The following is a 21308-nucleotide window of genomic DNA, read 5'->3' as shown; positions in this document are numbered from 1 at the left end:
GCTGAAAACTGACAGACATACACCCACATTTCTGTCCCCAGTGTGCTTCCTTAAGGTAAAGTATACAGTTAAGACATCCTCATGGGGCAGGGACTGCACCTAGAATAAGGTGCTATCCACACATTCTGGATTTTTTGTCTACTTCACCTTGAAATTATACGTACTCTCTAATCAGAGGACAGTGAGAGAGAGGGACTTTTTCATTAAATTATAAGGTTTTCTCCCAGTCCTTGAATCATGTTTGTATACTGCAGCATTCTTCATGTTTGCTAGCTTAGGGATTCTTGAGAACTTCTAAAACCAACTTTTCTAGAATAGTGGGTGCTTCGTACTACACCACAAAGAACCGCTGTGCAGAGACTCTTATCCCCACCTCATTCACCATACACAATCTCTAACTGAGCAATGTTGTAAACTATCACGTAAAAATGGGGCGACACTTGGCATGGGAATGGCCAGGCTTATTCCAGTCTTACATTAGTGTGTGACACTGCTCGTATCATCGTGTCTGACTTCTCCCCACACAGTGGGCCCAGCTGGGGTGTAGGAGGGAGAGACTGCAAGTGTCAGTATGTGTCATCTCGGGTGCAGGTCAATACAACTCCCAGGGCTTCCCTCCAAACTAAGACTGTGATTCAAAGGGTCAGCAACTGGTCTCCACTCCAGCTAGATCAAACTCAGAAAGACAATCATAGTGACAGGCGAGGATGAGAAATGGAGAGAGAAGATGTATATACCATGTCCCTACAAAGAGAAGACCGAAAACTGAACAGAAGCAGGGGCCTCCTAACAAATTCACATATTAAACACATTGGGAGTATCATCAGGACTGACAGCAGCACCTACCAATACCCAGGCTGTTAAAATATGATATACTTCCCTAAACTCTCAACCTCTCAAGTATCTCCCACCACGCTGGTCTCTCCTCTAGGGATCCCCACCCCCACATCCAGAAACCAAAAGATCCAGACTGGTGGGCTTCTGCAGGAGTCAAGTACCATAGCCATGTCTCTTCTGACTGATGCCCATGCCACGTCTGCCATTAAATATTTAGAGTACCACCCAAGGCTATTACTAACCCCATCTTATAATGAGGGAGTTGAGGTTCAGGGAGGGTACTTAACTTGCCCAAGATCACAGAGTTAGTGAAATTGGAACCAGAATTCAAAACCAGTCCATGAGACTGCAAAACATGTGTTTAAAGCAGCCTCGTAATGCATCATCCAAACTGAAACACTTCTGAGAGCACAAGGGAAACCCACCAAAAGGGATGCCAGGACAACGAATGTAGACAGGGCTCAGACGGGCAAGCTCGGGCGTGGGGACACCATCACGTTCCCTCTGGGCCCTGAAAAGCAGGACAGGCCAGGAGAAGGCGAGACCCAGCCCCATGTGCTTGCAAGCCCCATGAGGACTTCCTGAAATTACTTACAACTGCTGCTTTCCCCATCGTTTGCTAGATTTGTTACTTTGCGTTCAAAATCTTATAGTCGTTAATACTAAAGTCCATCTTTAAAATTTTAAATAATTGTTATGCTTATCTTAGAGACAAAAGGACAGAAAGGAAGCTGGAAAACCTGTATGGTGCTTGGGCCCAGGAAAGTAGGTGGTGCTATAGACAAATGAGAACTTGAGTCAGGAGAGGAGACCAGCTTAATCCAGGGACTCAGGAAGGTAAATGGGAAGAGGAGATCAGTAATTACCCACATGCGGGTGCTCCCCATGGAAGAAGATAAGCCCAGCTAAACTATCAAGCTCAGAGTTTGGGGGACAGGAGACAGGGCCAGAACCAGTGGTTCAGAACAGACTTGGAATAGATCTGGACCTGGGTTCAAATTCTGCCTCTACCAGTGACCATACAAATGACTTTCTCTTTGTTTCCTTATTTGTAACAAGAAAGGTGACAACATGTACCATCCCAGATTCTTGTGAGGTTTAAATGAAATAGCATAAATATAATGCTTATATCTGGCACATCCTAACAGACCAGCACCTTGGTAAGGGAAAAGCTCTAGGCAATGGAACAGATGAAGTAAAATCTATAGGGTTCAGTGGCTAGCTGTGTGGCTCCTAGGTGTCTGGCTGCAGTGACAAGGGAAAACGCAGTGCCACTGATTAAAACAGAGAATGAGAGGCAGGGTCAGGCCTGGGGGTGGTGAGGAGGATTGAGGTGACATTGATGAGCTTATGGGTCATCTGAGTGGGAACACTCGTCAGGGAATGGACACTGAGACCGAAGCAGCTGAGAGGCCTGCCTTGGCAGGATGGGTTTGAGCGCCGCTGGCATATAGGTGGTGTTTAACCCTAAAAGGTAGAAGCGGGGACCTCTGGGGTGGCTCAGTTGGTTGGGCGTCCGACTCTTGATTTTGGCTCAGGTCATGATCTCAGGGTTGTGGTCTTAGGATTGCGTCTGGCTCCACACAGAGCATAGAGCTTGTCTGGAATTCTCTCTTACCCCTCCCTCTGCCCATTGCAACCCCCCACCCCTGCCACCTGCCACCACTCATGCTCTCTCTCTCTCTAAAAAAAAAAAAAAAAAAAAAGGAAAAAAGGTAGGAGTGGTGCCCCAGGCAGATAATACAGAGACCTTAACCTGGGATCTGTGAAACTGAGAGTCTGTGAACAAGATTTAGGGATACTGTGAACATTGTAAAACTATACACAAAATGTTGTCTGTGTGCACTTTCCTGATCCAAGCTCTCACTAAATTGTCAAAGGAGTCTATGAGCCTCTCAACCCCACCTCCAGGTTACAAACCACCGGTGCAGAGTGAGGCACTCTGAGGGAACACGGGCATTCGGGGGTAAGGCAGGGATTAAAAAGAGATCATTACGGAGAGAGCAGGAGACCCACGACATCAGGAAAGAGACTGAGAGAGGCAACTCTGGGGTCCGATGAGGCTGAGGAATCGACTAGATCAGAACGGAATCTATCAGTGGAGGTCACTGCAGCGGCTTCAAGAGTGAAGGGAGGGGAGGGAGGGCCACTGCGGGTGGCACAAACCAGTGGGTTATGGTCATTTTATGAAAAAGGAAGGCTCTGCATAAGGAACCTTGTTCGCCTGGTAGCAATGAGAATGCAGCAAATGAAGTTTCACGATCCAAGTCCCTTTCAAGGGCACACACAGTCCCTCCTGCACCACACACAGCAACCAGATCCCAGCCTACTGCTTAGCTTTCTGTCCGCCTGGAGGCCCAATGAAACAAGTGCTGGGCACTCCTCTACTGAGTGAAGGCCTCTCCTGTCTGTGTTACCAGAAAGAAATCACACAGAACAAAGGCAGGGCCCTGACGCAGGCATACGTCTTAGATATGTGCAAGGCACCTNAGGGCCCTGACGCAGGCATATGTCTTAGATATGTGCAAGGCACCAGCAGACAAGAGTAATGTCTTCAGCTCCAGGTAGGCTGGACAGGCAGCATATTCGTTAACAGCACCCACTCTGGGAGAGTCAGGCTCAGGGTCTATTGCAGGTCTTACTAGCTGCTGCCCTGCGCAAGCTAGTTCATGTCCCAGCCTCACTTTCCCCCATCTGTAAAATGTGAACAGTAATTCAGCTTCAGGCTTGGCTGTGATTATTTAATGAGATCGTATATTTAAGCCCTGAGCTCAGGTCCGATGCACCAACAGCTCAGTGGTACTCCTTGGAGAGTCCAGAGCAGCACTGCCCAAACATGAGCTACATCTGCAATTATACATTTTCTAGTAGCCCCATCATGACAGCCAAAGAAATAGATGAAATTAATGTTAATACATTTTATTTTGCCCACATCATCCAAAAGATTATCATGTCAATACATAATGAATATAAAATTGTTAACGTGGTATTTTACATTATTCTTCCTAGCAGGTCTTTGAAATCTGGTAATTTACCCTCTAACACACCTCAGTCCAGACTATTCTCATTTCACGAGCTCAACAGCCACACGTGGCTAGGGGCTACCATCCTGGTCGACACAGCTCCAGACCTCCAGTTGTATGTCCCCCAGCAGGCAGAGGAGGAACATAATTCTCTCCCTCTCTAAAAATCACATTTTCCCATTACATTTTGAAATGATTTTCCGATCCATTACTAAGTTAAATTCATATTTCTAATTGCTTTTCAGCCCTTTCTACTCTAGCCATAAGACTGCTAAAAGGTTCCTGGCATACACAATATGCAAACATTTTAGTGATGCTCTTTGAAAACTCACCACAGTGGACCATATAGAGAAGAAAACGACCAGATGACAATAAAAGAACTGCCAAGCGATGAGCTAAAATGGCGCGAAGGAATGAGGGGAAGGGAGGGCATAAGATATATTTAAAGAGCCAAGAAAAGGACAATCTCCAAAGCTGCAGCCTGGCTAAGAACTGCTAAGAAAAAAGCAGCAGTAAAGTAAGCCGGGTACAAGCTGGGCAGGGGTGGGGGTAGGGAGGCTGGGAGCACAGCCCGAAAGGAGCAGAAGCACACAATAGGTCCGCAGCACAGATGCAGCACTGGGGAGCACCAGCCATAACACTGCCTTGTACTATCTATGACTTAATCTTCAAAGGCAGAACAAGATGAAAGATGGAGAAGTGCTGTATTTTAGGGAAAGTCAGGAACGAATCAAACCTTTTCTTTTTCTGTAGTCATAAGAGAGAACTAATTTAGCATAAAATGTATTTTTCCAAGTTTTACATTTAAGGGAGTAATAAACTTTTGGCATGAAATACTGATAGAATGTTCACTGCATATATTAACATACTTTTTAAATGATCATTTAATAAAATAATATAGATTTTCTAAGAGACAGATTCACACTCTGCAAAAAAAAGAATATAAGCAAAGAAATAAAATTATTGTCTTAAGTAGTCACAAGGAGACCACTTCAGCGAACATGAGAACCCCAAGGTCTTACAAAGTATCTGGGCCACTGACATTAGGGGCAAGAACCCTTCAGCTCTCACTAGTCCCAAAGTTACCCAACACATCAATGTGCTCTCTTCACAGTGAACAATGGCTCCCAGAGAGGTCCAGCTCTATCTGATAAACTCTGGCTCAAGAATGCAGGGAGATGTATAAGCCAGTTAAGAAAGATAAAAGGGCCATGCTTCAGTTTGGACATGTTAACTTACGGAAGGAAAAATTTTATTTCGGGTTGTATAGAGTACTGTGAAATCCAATAAATCTCGGTACCTACTGGTGGTGTGACTTTGCATATATTGCTTAACTTCTCTGATTCTAGACTTTCTCCACCTATAAAACAGATAATACCAACTTTGCAGAAGTTTTGTGAAGATGAGACATACTGTATATAACAGTGCTTTGCACAGTGTCTGACAAAACACGTATTTACTAAATAGCTGTTATTGAAAATAAATGAGCTATTCATATTTTACTTCCATATCATTATAAAGGCTTAGTTGAAAAGGTTTTAAATAAAGGCAGTATAAGGTAAAGGTCACTAAACTGACTTCCTTCTTGAGTCTGTATATACTAGCAGGCAAGTGAGATTTATTTTCTCCATCTCTGAAACCCTGAGTGGTTTTATCACATTTTATTTTTCCTGGCTTAATGAAAAATGAGGAGAAATTTGTCTTGAATGCCTCTGTGAGTGACCTTGAAAACTGCTTTTTTTTTTTTTAAACGACATAGGTATTCATCCATGACAGAATTTGTGCTGAGGGAGGGTGAAGAGCAGAGGTGGTTAATGTGTTCTTTTCTACGTCTGTGTGTGTATATGCTTTAAGTCTCGATGTACAAGAATTCCTCCCTCATGGTCTCAAAAGGATCTCTCAAGCCACCAGGGATTCCCTGGGTCAGGAAGAAGCTGAAAAATTAACTCACATTAAAAAATGTGTGGTATGGAGGCGCCTGGCTGGCTCAGTCGGCTGACCGTGTGACTCTCGATGTCGGGGGTCATAAGTTTGAGCCCCATGTTGGGCATAGAGATTACTTTAAAAAAATGTGTAGTATGACTTCCCCCCCCCAACAGCAGTATTTGCATTTTAAAAGGGAGTTTCCCAGAAAAAGATAACCAAAGAAAAACCTCTTGAAGTCTAAGAATGTAAACGTGGTTGCTACAAAAATGCTGATACATGCCTTTGTGTGCTGGTAGTAGGATATAGGCCCCAGTGACAGGAGGCGGGAGAGAAGCCNAGGCCCCAGTGACAGGAGGTGGGAGAGAAGCCCTTTCTCAGGGCCCCTCAAATCGAACAGTACAGATGACTTGTCACTTCAGCTTAAGTCAGTCTGGTTTTAAGTAAGAGATGGGCTTACGGCTGCACAAGTGCGTGGGCAATGCCATGCACGTGTGGGTACGTGCACGTAAGTATAAACTTCAAGCGGATAAGTTGTGCTATTAGAATCTCAACGGCGTTTAGGGTCCATCTACCAAACTGGAACTTGCACCTGACTTGCTTCTGACTAGCGCGAACTGTTAACACAAGCCGAGAGCCACGGTACTAACACATTCACGGAAGAGACACGGGTAAGTTTACCTTTCTTTGGCCTGGATGTCACTGGCAACGACTCCTTTTTTTCCATTGCTGCTTCTCTTTCTTTCCATCGGCGGATCTGTTCCTCCCTCATCTTAAAGAACAGGATCTGTTTCTGTTCTTCGCTGAGCTCTGCCAGGAGATCGGGATCTATGTACATCTCCGACAGTATCTGTTTCAGCATCTTCTCAGGCCTGGAGTCTTTTACACCTGTGGCAAAAGTTCTTGAAAATGGCTTCCAGGTGTGCCTCCCTGGGCTGGCACCTGCACGCACCCACAGACCTTCCGGAGACTCGCGGCAATCCTAGTGACTGCGGCGATAACTCAGCGAACTGGCTCTTGGCTCCTGGCACCAAAGACACCGTCCACAATGCCGTTTGTGAACCTGCGGAGAGCAACAGGCAAAAAGCGTTAAAACGTGTAGACGTCAGGCAGGGGCAGGCTCATGAATTAAGCTTGGAGGAAATACAGTGTCGTTTTTCATTCCAGGTGAAAGGAGAAGAAAAGCTGAGGCACGCTTGTTAAGAGTCTGGGTAACCCCTATCCCGTAATTTCCAGATACTTTATCAACAAAACGAAACAAACCCTAACTTTTTACAGGTCAATCTCAGGGAAACAAAAAAAATTAACAGAGGTTTGGCCTTCTCCCAACTAAGCAAACATATTATTACCTCAGAGCCTAACCACCAACTGTATGGCTGAGAAAAGAATAAAAGAAAAAAGAGGCACAGGAAGAAATTAAAAGGTTCTCTCCAAACAACTTATTTCAAAAGAAAATACTGTTTTTGAGATTTCACAGAATCACCCACCCCAAAGCAAACCAAAATGCGGCCATCCTCAAGGAAGGAAAAAGAAATAGAAATTAGACCACAATGCAGTTTTCCCATTTCTCCTTAAAAGTAGCACTAAATAAACACAATTACATACTTCGTTTTCACAGAAGGACACGGCAATTTCCAGATGACCTACCAGAACCATGAAAACAGTGTAGCTGTAGGAGAAAACATTCATGTACACTCTGGAAGGTCACTAAGTTTTAAATATACCTGTTCCATATATCGAATTTAATAAAATCTAAATTCACAGACCAGAAAAACAGGGGGAATAAAGAGGTAACTAGGTTTGTTACAAAGGATCCCTGCCTTACAAAAGAGTTTCTTAGAGGGCTCCTTTAAGACAAAACCACAAACTCGTGCACTCACAAGTGGGTTCACAGGGGTTGGGGGAGGGGGACAATTCCATGGGGGTTTCATCTAATTTACACATTTCTGTTTGGTTGATGTTTTTAAGACTTTTAATTTTTTTTCAATATAACACGATACACAAAAAAGCTTACTTACTGTGACTTTTCAGGATTACCTGTTTAAGAAGTTGACTAGTAATTCGGTGTTCGCAATGCCTCAAATAATCTCACCGTCTAGTCGTGCCTCTCAAATACCTTGTTTCGCCAAACTAACTGCCAACACTCATAAACTTCAGTCTACCACTTAGTCATACCAGGGCTGCTCTTAGTTCCTTCACTTTGTCATTCCCATGGGCCTGACTGTAAAGCTCCCTGGGAGTCCCCTGCCATTTCCCCTCTTCTTCTTCCCTACAAAGCTGTTCCTTCATTTACCCAAGCATGTTTAACAGTCGGGGTACCCCAGAATGTCTGCATACACAGCACATAGTTAAATTCACCAGCCATTGTGTAGCTGGGAGCTTTATTGAGGCTACAACTATTTTTGCTAACTGCAACCTATAATCTCCCGCAGGAGTCAAACTACTGGAACTCAAATGGAACACAATATTAAGAGAAAATTTTTAGGGGTGCCTGGGTGGCTCTGTTGGTTAAGTGTCATACTCTTGATTTTTGCTCAGGTCATAAATTCAGGGTCGTGAGATCGAGCCCAGAGTAGAGCTCTGCACCGAGGATGGAACCTGCTTAAGAGTCTCTCTCCCCCTTTGTCCCTCCCTCCAATCTAAAAAAAAATTAAAAGAAAAAAAGAGAAAAGTTTTAAAAACAATTAAAAGCAGTGTTTGACTCTAACTCAGTCAGTCATGTTCCTCCCAGGCTTCCTTCCTACCTTTGTGTTTTGCTTTGAAAGACGACCCTCAAAGGCTGTACCAGCCCAAGAACTGATGTCCTGTAATGCTTTTTTGACTCTTGGGTTCCAACAAACTTCTGGAGGGACACAGCAAACTGAATCCACACTAAAGGAGCGCCTGCCGGAGGCTGAGCTCTGTCTCCACAGGAACCACAGGAAGGATCTGGTTCCTCAGCACACTTGACTCCGGTGCTCGGAGATGAAGTGGTAAAAAACCAAAGTGAATGTTCCAGTAAATGTCCTTATGTTGGCACATTCCATGACTCCAATGATTGACTTTCGCAGAAATAAAACATGGTAGAAAAGGGGGAACTCAGTGAAGGGTTTGTGTTGTTCCTCATTTTGAGTGGGGTGAATCTTAGCAACAGTGATGGTGTGGCCTAAAAACTGAAACCCTGAAAATGCCAAATTCACATTGTTCCCCTTTTCTCCACCCCAGAGTACTCCTGACAGTAAGCGCTTACACACACTGGGCCAGCCACTACCTTAAGCACCTTGCGTGTTTTAACTCATTTAACTTTCACAATTACCCTTGGGATTCAGTCCCTCCCTATCCCGGTTTCACAGGTAAGAAGATGGAAAGTGAAGTCGGCGCTACTGTACTGTACTCGTACAGTTGAGTTTCGTTGTAAGCCCAGAATCAGCACACCGTCAGGATACGGTACCACATGTGAAGTTTCAGAATGAAGACCAGAAAATTTTTTGCAGCAACATAAATGCTTACTTGAAGGTGCATGACATGCTGCCTCTGAGGGGCGGAAGCCTCATCCAGGTAACTGTAGATAAGCTGAGGGGAGGCCAGATATTGAAAAAAACCTCCCCCCAGGAAGGGCAGCAGGGAACTGTCATGGTGGCCCAGGTGTGGATGTTGTTTGCCTACTTTACTCACCAGGCACTTAGTGCTCTCAGTTTCCCCTCTCATAGCCGCTAGGAGTAGCACAAATGGCACAGCCTCTCACAGGAGTGAAGAGTTCCATGGTACCTCTGTGATGAGATACACAATTTGGGTTTGTTTTGCCTTTTCTAGCAAACGTGGATTTTTAGCATTAAAGTTAACTACTGGATCTTGAAGGAAAGACACTGGCTTCCCTGTGTCCTCACAGAATACTTGGGGGCTCAGCTGGCAACTACCTTGAGGTCAGGCGGCTAAATAATATGCGTGCCTTCTAAGGCTGTTGATTCCCAGCTGGTGTGAATTAACTCCTTCCTCCCTTACCCTCTCAGATGGAAAACTTGAATGGCACAGGGTGCTCACAGAACACCCAGCAAGGACCCCAGCGCGGGCTTCTCAAGAGCTGTATGACTTCCAGCTGTCATTTCACTACTCTGTTTCCTCATCCGTGAAGTAAGGGCCTGCCCCCTGCGCTGTACATCTCTGTAATTTGAAGACTCTGTCGTATAGTCTATGTGAAGTTGCAGAGACAAGGGCAGCCAGGGTAGAGGAAATAGGAATGAGGAAACTAACCAGGGTTTTTCCCACTTTCACTCCCCGACAAAACAACCATTGACATTGATTCAAACTTTGAATGACTTTCCCCATCTAACAAACCGAGTGCAGGAAACTTCCAGTTATTCAAGATCCAGCAAACAGAAGAGCTAAGCTAACTCGGTTTTCTTCTTGTTTAGCACCTTACTTAAAAAAGAGAAATGACAAGCAACAAGCCCACATCTGCTATTTTCTTCAAAAATAAATTTCTAAGGAGTGATAGCATCAGTTGTTTTCTAGGATACCACAGATTTGGCCTGACTCTAACATCTTCCATAGCCCTGTTCAACAAAATAAAAACTGTGCTTTTCATGACTCTGAGACCTTAGGGGGGGGAAGCCAGAGATAAAGCATAAATCATAGCAATAATGTAATATGGACAGTAAGACTTTAATGTTAAGAATATAGTTTGGGGGCACCTGGGTGGCTCAGTTGGTTAAGCACTCCACTCTTGGTTTGGCTCAGGTCAGGATCTCAGGGCGGTGGGATTGAGCCCTGCCTCTGGCTGGGCGCTGACGCTGCTTGTCCCTCTCCCTCTGCTCCTCCCCCCACGCACTCTCTCTCTCTCCCACATAAATAAATAAAAATCTTTTTTAAAAAAATGAATACAGTTTGACTTGTACTTCTTTTAAAATGGCCAGCTATTTTCAGACTTTCAGTCATCTTGTTCAACTTTACCTAATAAAGTTTATCGGCAAAAGAGCTATTTTGGAGGATAAAATGAACTACCAGAGGCGACAGCAATTTGGTTAGTTTTGTACATATATACCATTCTTCAGAAATTTGAAATTACTGTACATACGGATTTATCTAGAAGATTCCACTCATGTGCCACATCTATGCCCACATATGCCTTTCAGTTAAAAAGCTCCAAGTCGTTTCTATTGAGCAGGCAATCAAAAGCCGTTTAGAGGGGTGCCTGGCTGACTCTGTTGGTAGAGCACGCAACTCTTGATCTCCCTGTCCTGAGTTCGAGACGGCCCAGGGGTAGAGTTTACTTTAAAAAACAAAACAAAACAAAAACCTTTTAGGAACTGAGGAGCCTAAGTTTAGAGAGAGGTGCCGTTGCCTCCTTCTTGTGACCCCTGCGAAAGGAATGACAACTCTGAGAAAACCGACCAGCTAGCATGTCCACGCCCACCCCTTCGGGCGCCCGCGTGAATTCCGAGGGCAGGAGCGGGCAGGGGTTCGCACTCGGCTGAAGAAGACCATCGCGGGTTGCCTGGGGCCACCTTCTGGGTCTACCTTCCAGCGAGCGGGCGGCGACGCGCGGCCCCGAAGCCCGCCCCTCCCGGGCGCCCGAGCCCCGCAGGGCAGCCCTGGGTGCCGGCGCGCTGGGAAACCGGTCCCGGGGAAGGTCTGGGGCCAGGGAGGTCCGCACGGCCCTACCCCACGTGTGTGTGAGCGCTCGTCCGCGGTGCGGTCGCTGCGGGGGCACAGGCGGGAGGGCGGCCGTGCGGGAGCCGCGGAGGCCGGGACAGACGCGAGACGCGCGGGGCGCCGAGGCTGTTCAGCTAGAGTCCAGAAGTTCGAGGCTGGCCCGACCCTCCCACGCGGCCGCCTCCGGCCCGCCCCGGCTCAGTGACGTGCGCGCACACAGCCCTCGGGCGCACGGAGGCCCGCCGGACGCTCCAGAAGTGCCCCCAGACCTCCCGAGTGCGCCGCGGCCTTCTCCCATCGGGACGCCCCCTTACGGCGGCCACAGGCCCCGGCCTCTCACCCGCCGGCGGCTCCAGACACTGGACACCGATACCGGACACCGGCCGCGCGCCCGGGCCGCGGCGGAGGGGGCCCTGGGGAGGGCGCGCCCGGCCTGAGCCCAGGCGTCGCCGCGGGCCTCCCCCAACCCCCTACCCCGCACCTTCCGCGCTCCCGCCTCGATAACCCCCCCCAAACACCCACCCAGTCTCCTTGGCCTCCCCTTTCTGGCCCTCCCTTACCCACCCAGGCACCTACCCGTGCAGGGCCCTGCGCGCGCTTCCGAGGTTGACCCAAGCAACGCCACGTCCACTTGGGCCGCCAGAAGCTGTCGGGGCAGGAAGGGAGGGCAAGGCCGAGGTGCCCGCGAGCGGCACAGGCTGGCTGGACAAACACTCCGGCTGAGATGTTGGCAAACAGTGTCCCTCAGCCCCGGCCCGCCCGCGCCGCCCCACCCGCGGCCCACATGCCGGAGCGACTGACTGGGCGCTCACGGCCCCACCCGGGCACCTGGAGACGCTCCAGGGCCAGACGAAGGCGAGGCCGCGCGGCCTGCTGCATCCCGGGCCCGGCTGTCTGACCGCACACTGCCCCCAGCTCTCGGTGGTCTGGGGCGGCAAGGCCACTGCCCTCCACCTGCAGTCTGCGAAGCCCTGTCGCGCCATCTCCGCACCTGCGTAACTTATTAATATTAGCAGGCCCGGCCCCTTCTCCACTTGAGAGCTCAAGGTTTCTTGCAAGGTGGAGCCTGCGGAGGCGGGGAGGCCCTTCTCAGTTACACTGACAGGCTCAGCAGCCAAGTGAGCTCACCTCTCGGGTCTCTGAAGCTTACTTTTTATTCCACTTTTGTTGACATTAAGTAATTTATCAGACACTCAGGCACTTGTCAGTACAGCTGCAGCTTTGTAGGACAGGATCAGGGAGGCAAAAGGCTGGAAAGATGGAGACTGAAAACAACAGAGACAGAGGGAAAAATGAAAAGGAAAGAAGGTAAAGGAATCTTATGAATTGCAGCAGGAACAGGTTGGGGTGGTGCATGAAGGGAGGAGCTCACTGAGTGTGGAAAGCTCCGCAGAAGCAGAGTAGAAACATTGGAGCGCATTTTCTGTTGTGGAAGAATATTCAGAATGTGTGCAGAAAAACAGCCTGCTTTGGGGAAGCCCCAGACTGCCCATGTTGGGGAGAAGTGTAATAAACAGTGAGCATTCAGTAGTCCTCTCCACATCTACTTGATAAATTCAGGGGTCTGAGCTGCTTCCTTCAAAACTGAAACTTTCTTATTCTTAACCTCTCCAGACTGCAGAAGATACTCAAAGTTAGAAAGAGCCTTGGGGGCAGAGATGAGTCCTTGAGACCTAGCCATTTAGGAACCATTCTAGGGATCCTATCAGGGGAGAATTTCTTGTTTAGGTTTGGTTCCCACTGCTTATTAAATGAATGGCCTGCGTGTGCATTTGGCTGGCTTGTCAGTTGCCCGTGGGTAGCTGCTGTGACCAGCTGAAAATGAATCCTAACACTGCATGGGTTGAGCAGTTGAAGAACTTATGAAGGGTGGTTCGTCAGCCAGTAAAATTTCCCTACGACACCGGTTGCAACCAGTTACCTTCCCCCACACTCAAATTCCATTCATATCCTGGTAAGTCCTTCTTTATAGCAGTGCTCCCACTTTGCTACTAATCTCTCTTTACTTCAGTTTTCCCTTCTGGATAATAACAATGAAATTGTTGTGAGGATTAAATGAGATAATACATGTAAAGTGCTTAGAGTAGTTCCTGGACGTGGTGGGTGTTCAAACACATTAGCTTATATTATTTCACATCACATAATGTAATTTCAAGTTACAGCTTCAGACTCAAACCTTGGATTTTGCTTTCTATGGTACCTAGACTCCAAGTTAGCCTCAGTGATCCATCCCCACCTCCTCATATGTCACTTCTGAGATTAGGTTATAAAAGACCTGTAAATGCATGCCAGGCTGGGCCTCCAGCGCAGGTCTTAAGGCACTACTGTGGGACCACCAGCCTCAAACTTGCAACGCATGTTGGCTGGGTGACTGCTAAATGTCCTCCAGGTAGGCGGTGGGCAGAGCTGCTGACCCTGTGAGCAAAATGGGAAATGCTGAAGCAAGCAAGAAGATCTTTATTCAAAAATGTGCCCAGTGCCACACAGTGGAAAAAAGTGGAAAACACAAGACTGGTCCAAATCTCTGGGGCGTTTTTGGGTGACAAACAGGACAAACACCAGGATTTTCTTATTCTGATGCTAACAAAAACAAAGGTGTTGTCTGGGGAGAGGAAACTCTGATTTGAAGAACCCAAAGAAATATACCCCTGGTCTTTGCTGGTCTTAAAAAGAAGAGTGACAGAGAAGATCTTATTCAATATTTGAAATGGGCAACATCTTCATGAAATGGTCTTGCAACTTAAAAAATACTAGTTCTAAGCCAGAATTTTCTAATTTCAAATATTGCATGTTCAAAGAAGTCTTATTTGATCTTTCTTGATCAACTTGTAGTAAGTTTAACATTTAAGAATAAAAGTTGGAATTAAAAAAAAATAAAATAATAATTTTAAAAAAAGACCTGTAGCTTGTCTTGGTTTGTGTGTGTGTGTGTGTCTCTCTCTCTTGGATCTTTCACTCTGAAGGAGGGCCAACTGCTACGTCATGAGCAAACCTGTGGGGAGGAACTGAGGACTCCTGCCAAAAGCCACACAATGAATTTGGAAGTGAATCCTCCAACCCTAGTCAAGTCTTTGGATGCCTGCTGCATTGGCTTATAGCTTCCGTGCAAATTCATGCAACCACCTAATTAAGCCACTCTCCGATTCTTGACCTACAACACTGAGGCAGATGTGTGCTGTATTAAGCTACTAAGTTTGAGGAAATTTGTTACATGGGAACGGATAACTAATACACTACCTCTTTGGTCTTGTTTCTAAGCCAGTTTTAGATAGCTTTTGTGTACAGAAAATTTCATGTACTGGATAACTTATTTAATGCGGATCCAGCACCTCCCTCCAGAGCTCAGGGATATAATGTCTGTGAGGCCCAGGCAGTAAGCACACCAAGTGATTAGATCAAAGATGGGTTATAGATCATGCTTTCAGAAATTCTGCTCCAGGCTCTCCAGGTCAGAAATTTCTGAATACAGTTGCCAAATTCATCTTTTTTAAACATTAACTCTAATCCTTCTTATTTGGTTCCTAAAAATTCTTTGATGCTCACTCCTTGTCTCAAGTAAGACTAAACCTCTTGTCAACTTTCAAGGACCAGGACAATCTAGCATTAATCTCCCTCAGCTTTATCATCTTCCTAATACAAACCCTGCATTCAGATAATCTGGCATTTTCCAGGCTCTCAAACCTATACAGGCTACCTATTTTTCAAACATCAATCTTTAGGAATCCTTTCCTGTCTACCCTCTCCTCAGCCAGAAGCGATCCCTGCCTCTTCTATGTTGATAGCACTTGTAGCACAAGTCAGCATTTAATACTTCCAAGAACCAGGTAATGAACACTCGGTAAGTGCCAGGCCCTGTGGCGACACTGGGGGAGGGCAGTGAGCGACAGCCGGGGCTCCTGCTGCCATCCTCGGCATACATAGCTGTATGTTTTATGCCTTTTTGAAATCACGAACATCTTGATCACAAGGAGTAATCCTATGCAAGTTTGCATCTTACCCAACACCCCGGCACACAATAGGTATTCAGTGCGTGTTAGTTGAGTGGATGTTGACAACCCAAACGAATGCCGACTGCACACAAATACTGTAATCATTCACTCAGTGTGGAGCCCAGTATCTCTTCTATTTTCTCTGCTTGTTTCCCTCCCATCCTCCTTGTCCTGTCCCTCTTTCCTGTATTTGTAAATATCTCCCTTCTCCTCCTCTTATTTCTGTAGTTCTTTTTCCGTCTTTACTTTGTCTCCCTTATCCTGTAGCGCCTTCCTTTTTTTTTCCTCTCTCCCATTTCCCCGTATANCCTTGTCCTGTCCCTCTTTCCTGTATTTGTAAATATCTCCCTTCTCCTCCTCTTATTTCTGTAGTTCTTTTTACGTCTTTACTTTGTCCCCCTTATCCTGTAGCGCCTTTCTTTTTTTCCCTCTCTCCCATTTCCCCATATTTTCTCTTTCAATTGGCATAATCTGAAGCAAAAAATATATTTTTTCTCTTAATTACTTTTTTTTAAAGATTTTATTTATTTGACAGAGAGAGCACTCTAGCAGGGAGAAGGGCAGGCAGAGGCAGAGGGAGAAGGACAAGCAGGCTCCCTGCTGAGCAGGGAGCCCAATGCAGGGCTCAATCCTAGGACCCCGGGATCATGACCTGAGCCAAAGGCAGACTCTTAACCGACTGAGCCACCCAGGTGGCCCTCCCTTAATTTCAAAAGTAGACAATTAAAATGTTTCAGATTGCTCTAAAAAAACATCAAGTACCTCTGTTATTTACTCAAGAGGCCCTCAATTACTTTTACCCTTTCTTTGGACCAGTGCTCTCAATAGAAAACATTTCCCCCATCCTGGGACTTAGGACGCACTATGGGGAAGATTCTTCCTTCATGTGCTGGCAACACTCCTGATAGATGGGAGGTCTGGATGACCAGGCCTTGGCAGGGGACAGGCGCTGGGCATCTACTGCTGGCTGGCCACTGGCATGTCAGAGACATGCACCATGCGTGTCCCCAGCACATGGTTCAGGAGTGCCCCAATGCCCATCCAGGGCCAGTGTTCCAAGAGAAAAGCTAAATACCTATTTACTAGATGCTACTCTTTAAAATTTGTCATTTATTTGTAGTAATGGATACCATGAAACAAATAACAGACATTAACTAGGGCATTCCTTTTAGAATCTTGTTCAAGAAACCTGCTACCCAGGCATTGCACTGTACCACTGGAGGGGTGCCAAACAGAGACTACATAGTGTAAGGCACCCCTTGGAGATGTGCAACACAACATTCCTGTTGATGCCAGAAAGGGGCACCTGGGTGGTGCAGTCGTTAAGTNTCTCCCACCTCCCCTGCTTGTGTTCCCTCTCTCTCTGGCTTTCTCTCTCTCTGTCAAATAAATAAATAAAATCTTTAAAAAAAAAAAAAGACGGTTCACTCTCTGTAAGTAAATGTCAATTATATTCCACAGAAATGAAAGTTACCTTCAGATATTTTCTTTGTAAAAATAAAATAGGATAAATACCAATAATATATTTCCTGTCATATTTTATCATCAACATCAGAAACCCCAACCAAATTTTTTAAAAGATTTTTACTTATTTATTTGACAGAGAAAGAGAGAGAGAGAGAGAGAGAGAGAGAGAGCAAGTGCACAAGCAGGGGAGCGGCAGGCAGAGGGAGAGGAAGAAGCCGCCGGGAGCCCAATGCAGGGATGTAGGACTCAATTCCAGGACCCTGGGATCATGACCTGAGCCTACGGCAGATGCCGAATTGACTGAGCCACCCAGGCGCCCCCACCAACCACATTTTTAATTCTTAAAGAAGTTATGCATTTGTCCTGCGAAGGGCATGTGTAGTAGATGTGAAGGGAAAAGACTGAAACATTTCAACTTTACTAAAGATTGACCAAATCTCAAAATAAATCTCTGTTGTCATCAATCATAAAAAATATTGTATTGAAGGTGTACTATGATTTCAGTGTTCTGCTAGCAGTTAGGTTTGATTTTGAACTATTTTCATTTCTTTATGACTCTCTGTGGGCTTTTATTTTTTTACTCTCATAAATATCAAGATAAATGATTGGTCTTTACATTCATCTTTGAAATATTCTAATTTTAGTGTTTTCCCCTGAATTACCTTTATCAACGTGTTTCCTAAAAATCCATGCTCTGAGTTGCTGATAAGACATTCCGTGTTTCTTATATTTCTGTAATGCAGTGGTAAGCAGCCTGTGGCACAGAGGGACCGCTGATCTGTGGCTTGTGGGTAGAATTGGGCAACTTTTACCCCAAGTAATATGGGACATCTGTGAAGAGCCTGTGTTAACGAGTGCTTTCTTTCTTTCTTTCTTTCTTTCTTTCTTTCTTTCTTTCTTTCTTTTTCTTTCTTTCTTTCACAGGTCGAAGCTCTGAGAAAAGAGCAGAAACAAGCTGCTGCTAGTGTTGTGGCATTCTGTGGACCTTCCCAGGCAGCTCTGAGTAGGTCTCCTAATACTTAACAAAACCAAAGTCTCCTCTCTTCTTTGGACCAGATTCAGAATCAGGTTTTGATTTCCTAACATCTCTCTTCTTGCAATCTTTAAAAGTACACAAATTCATTTTAGTTGTATAAGGGCTCACTGCCAGTGAGCATAGAAGTAGTCTCAAGCATATATGAAAATAACCTAGGGAGATTTACCGTTTATCCCTTTGACCCCTCTCCCAAGGGGTTCTTATTTGATTGGAGTGCGATGGCACACAGACAGCAACATTTTTTTCAAAGCATCCCAGGAGAACTAAGGAACCACTAAAACATATGGAAACAAGATTAATTGGTTATGGATTTTTGAAGGAGTAGGAATGGCAACCCCTAGACTTTCCTAAAACAAACATGAAGCTAGATATTCATCTATTAGGTTCTGGTCTTAAAGTAAGTCCCACAGCCTTGTCTGGAAACGGACGGTCCACCAAACCCAGTTGAAATGCGACGCAACAGGTGACAATGTCTGGCTCCTTGTGGCTGTCTCGATATATCTAATTTTCACTTCTTTCCTTCCTGTCACTGCTTCCTGGTTATGAAACCCAGATGTTCCCTCTGACCATCTAACTGAGGAAAGCAATTCCCTCTCTAGACCAAAGACTCCCCACTCACCTGGCTCCAGGTGTTCTCAGTCACTTCCTCATCTTTCCTGGAGGTAGCTCTAGTTCTGCCCCCTAGCAAGTCTTGTCCTCTCCACCGAACCATTTCCCTCCATTGCACTGTTTGCCTGAAGACTTTTCTCTAACTGGAAATTGGAGTTCATTCTACCCTTGGGTGAGGTGACACACTTTGCCTCTTCCTCTAAGGGTATGTTTAGATAAGAGCCAGCTTATGGCTACAGTGGTGAGTGCCATTGTTTAGTTTATGGCAGAAAGTTGGTTTTTATCGGCATGTTAGTATTTTAATGACAAGGAAGTTTGTACGGCATCTAGTGTAGTAGAGGGTTATGGCCAATAAATGACAGATCATGCTGTACGAATAGAGAAACGTGAAAGGGGCAGACTTTCCCTTGTGGAGTCTATAGCCACACTTGCCAACCCTCACTAGGGTTAAACGCTACATTTTTTAAAAGTTCTCATTAAAACACAATAAATCATACAATGTTTTGGGCTAGAAGGAATCTGGACATTATCCGGACCCCATTCTGCCTCTGAAAGAAATGAGGCAAAAACAAGGTTAACAATCACAGAGCTTGTGGTATGCCCTAGTTAACAACCACAGACATTGTGGTATATCCAGAATTTTTAAAAAGTTTCTGACACATAATCTTTACAGAGTTATTTTACCATGTTAAATTAGCCAGCTCATTTGCCTTACAAAGTTCAGGAAAGTGTGAAGGGAACCATTACCTGTGTTTCTCTCCTAACATAAAGCACCTTTGTGATGGAGAGGCATACAGGAACTGCCCTAAGACTGTACTAGCTTGGGCCCCGCTGCTGGTGTACAGGACCCGTCTCCAGTCTCTACTCACAGCCCTGGGCTCCTAGTACAAGACCTGCCGATACCACATTAAACTTTCAAGCGCCCTCTGGAGGAAACCAAGCTGAGGCTGAGACCCTCTTAAGTATAATAAGTAGGTATTGATGAAACAACAAATCAATTCTGGGTGTTAGGTTCTGACAAAAGGATGAAGCATAAGGAGAAGGAAGGGAAAAAATGAGAGGGAATAAAGGTATCAATACCAAGAGATTAAAGAGAATGTAGGTGAATTTAAAAAATGAAAACATAGCTTAGTTGATTTCTTAAGTGAACTCTCCTTTGGTGCTTTCCTGTGGAGCCTCAAACCTACACTCCTTTCTTATAGGGAGCGGTTCACACGGCAGAGGAAGGAAGAGTGCATCTGGCTTCCAGACATGATTTTGAAGAGTCTTTAACGGAGGAAGAATTTCTGGCCAGTACTGGACATGAAAGCATGATGTGTGTGTGTGGGGGGGGGGTGTTTACTTGACATTTATTGAGTGCTTTTCATGGTCCAATTACTTTTTAATTGTAGCATAATTGACATGTATCATTATATTAGTTTCAGGTGCACAACATAATGATTCAATATATGTATACATTATAAAATGAGCATCACAATAAGTCTAGTCATCCATCCTCATATAAAGTTACAAAAACGTTTTTTCGCGTGATAAAAACTGTCAAGATTAGGGGCGCCTGGGTGGCTCAGTCAGTTCAGTGTCTGCCTTTGGCTCAGGTCATGATCCCAGGATCCTGGGATCAAGCTCCACATCAGGCTCCACCTGTTCAGCAGGGAGCCTGCTTCTCCCTCTCCCACTCCCCCTGCTTGTGTTCCCTCTCTTGCTGTCTCTCTCTGTAAAATAAATAAATAAAATCTTAAAAAAAAAACTGCCAAGATTACTCTTAGCAACCTTCAAATGTGTGATACAATATTATTGACTAGTCATCATACTGTACATTCTATCTCCATGACCTTGTTTTATAACTGGAAGTTTGTACCCCTTGGTGTCCTTCCCCCATTTTACCTAACCCCCAACTTCCCTCCCCTCTGGCAACCACCAATCTATTCTCTTTATCTATGAGTTTTGCTTTGTTTTAATAGATTCCACAAAAAAGTGAAATCATATGTTATTTATCTATCTTTGTCTGACTTATTCTGCTTAGCATAATACCCTCAAAGTCCATCCATGTTGCAAATGGCAAGATTTTACTCTTTTTCGTGGCTAAGTAGTATTCCACTGTGGATGGGTGGATGGATGGATGGATGGATGGATGGATGGATAGATAGATAAACAGACCAGCTACAATTTCTTTATGCATTCATCCATGAATGGGCACTTTGATTGTTTTCATATTTTGGCTAGTATAAATAATGCTACAATGAACATGGGGGTGCAGATATCTTTTTGAGCTAGTGTTTTCATTTTCTTTAGATAAATACTCAGAATTGGAATTGCTGGATCATATGGTAGTTGATTTTTAATTTTTTGAGGAAGCTCGATATTGTTTTCCATAGTGATTTCGCCAATTCACATTCCCACTGAGAGTACACAAGGGTTCCCTTTTCTCCATGTCCTCCATACTTGTTATTTCTTGTCTTTATGATAATAGCTATTCTGACAGGTGTGAGATAATCATGGTTTTAATTTGCATTTCTCTGATGTTTAGTGAAGTTGAGCATCTCTTCATATGCCTGTTGGCCATTTTTATGTCCTTGGAAAAATGTCTATTCAGATCCTCTTGCCCATTTTTTATTTGAATTGTTTTTGTTGTTATTGAGTTGTATGAGTTCTTAATATATTTTGGATTTTAACTCTTTATCAGATATATGATTTATAAGTATCTTCTCCCATTCAATAGACTGCCCTTTAATTTTGTTGATAGTTTCTTTCACTGTGCAGTTTTTTAATTTGATGTAGTCCCATTTGTTTATT

At 45.0% G+C, this 21308-nt stretch overlaps 1 protein-coding gene and 1 pseudogene across 4 annotated transcripts in view; one reads left to right on the top strand and one right to left on the bottom strand.

Moving 5' to 3' along the window:
* The window catches only part of SH2D4A (SH2 domain containing 4A), a 70478-nt gene extending 58123 nt beyond the window's left edge, over positions 1-12355 (bottom strand). Inside the window, exons 1-3 of one of the 4 annotated variants that reach the window (XM_034647620.1) lie at positions 9438-10539; positions 8528-8740; positions 6465-6846 (exon numbers count right to left, since the gene is read on the bottom strand). In XM_034647620.1, coding sequence (XP_034503511.1) covers positions 6465-6645 — 181 coding nt within the window. In that variant the 5' untranslated portion in view covers positions 6646-6846; positions 8528-8740; positions 9438-10539. Of the gene's footprint in view, positions 1-6464; positions 6847-8527; positions 8741-9437; positions 10540-11423; positions 11575-11990 lie in introns of those variants that run through there. The other 3 variants (XR_004621935.1, XM_019798689.2, XM_034647618.1) reach the window with 3 other exon arrangements.
* Positions 12356-13840: 1485 nt separating this feature from the next.
* Positions 13841-14140, top strand: LOC100468245 (annotated as a pseudogene).
* Positions 14141-21308: the final 7168 nt, after the last annotated feature.

The sequence above is a fragment of the Ailuropoda melanoleuca genome, chromosome 18 (genome assembly GCF_002007445.2).
Source record: "Ailuropoda melanoleuca isolate Jingjing chromosome 18, ASM200744v2, whole genome shotgun sequence".
NCBI lineage: Eukaryota > Metazoa > Chordata > Mammalia > Carnivora > Ursidae > Ailuropoda > Ailuropoda melanoleuca.
This window is presented reverse-complemented; position numbering and strand designations above follow the sequence as displayed.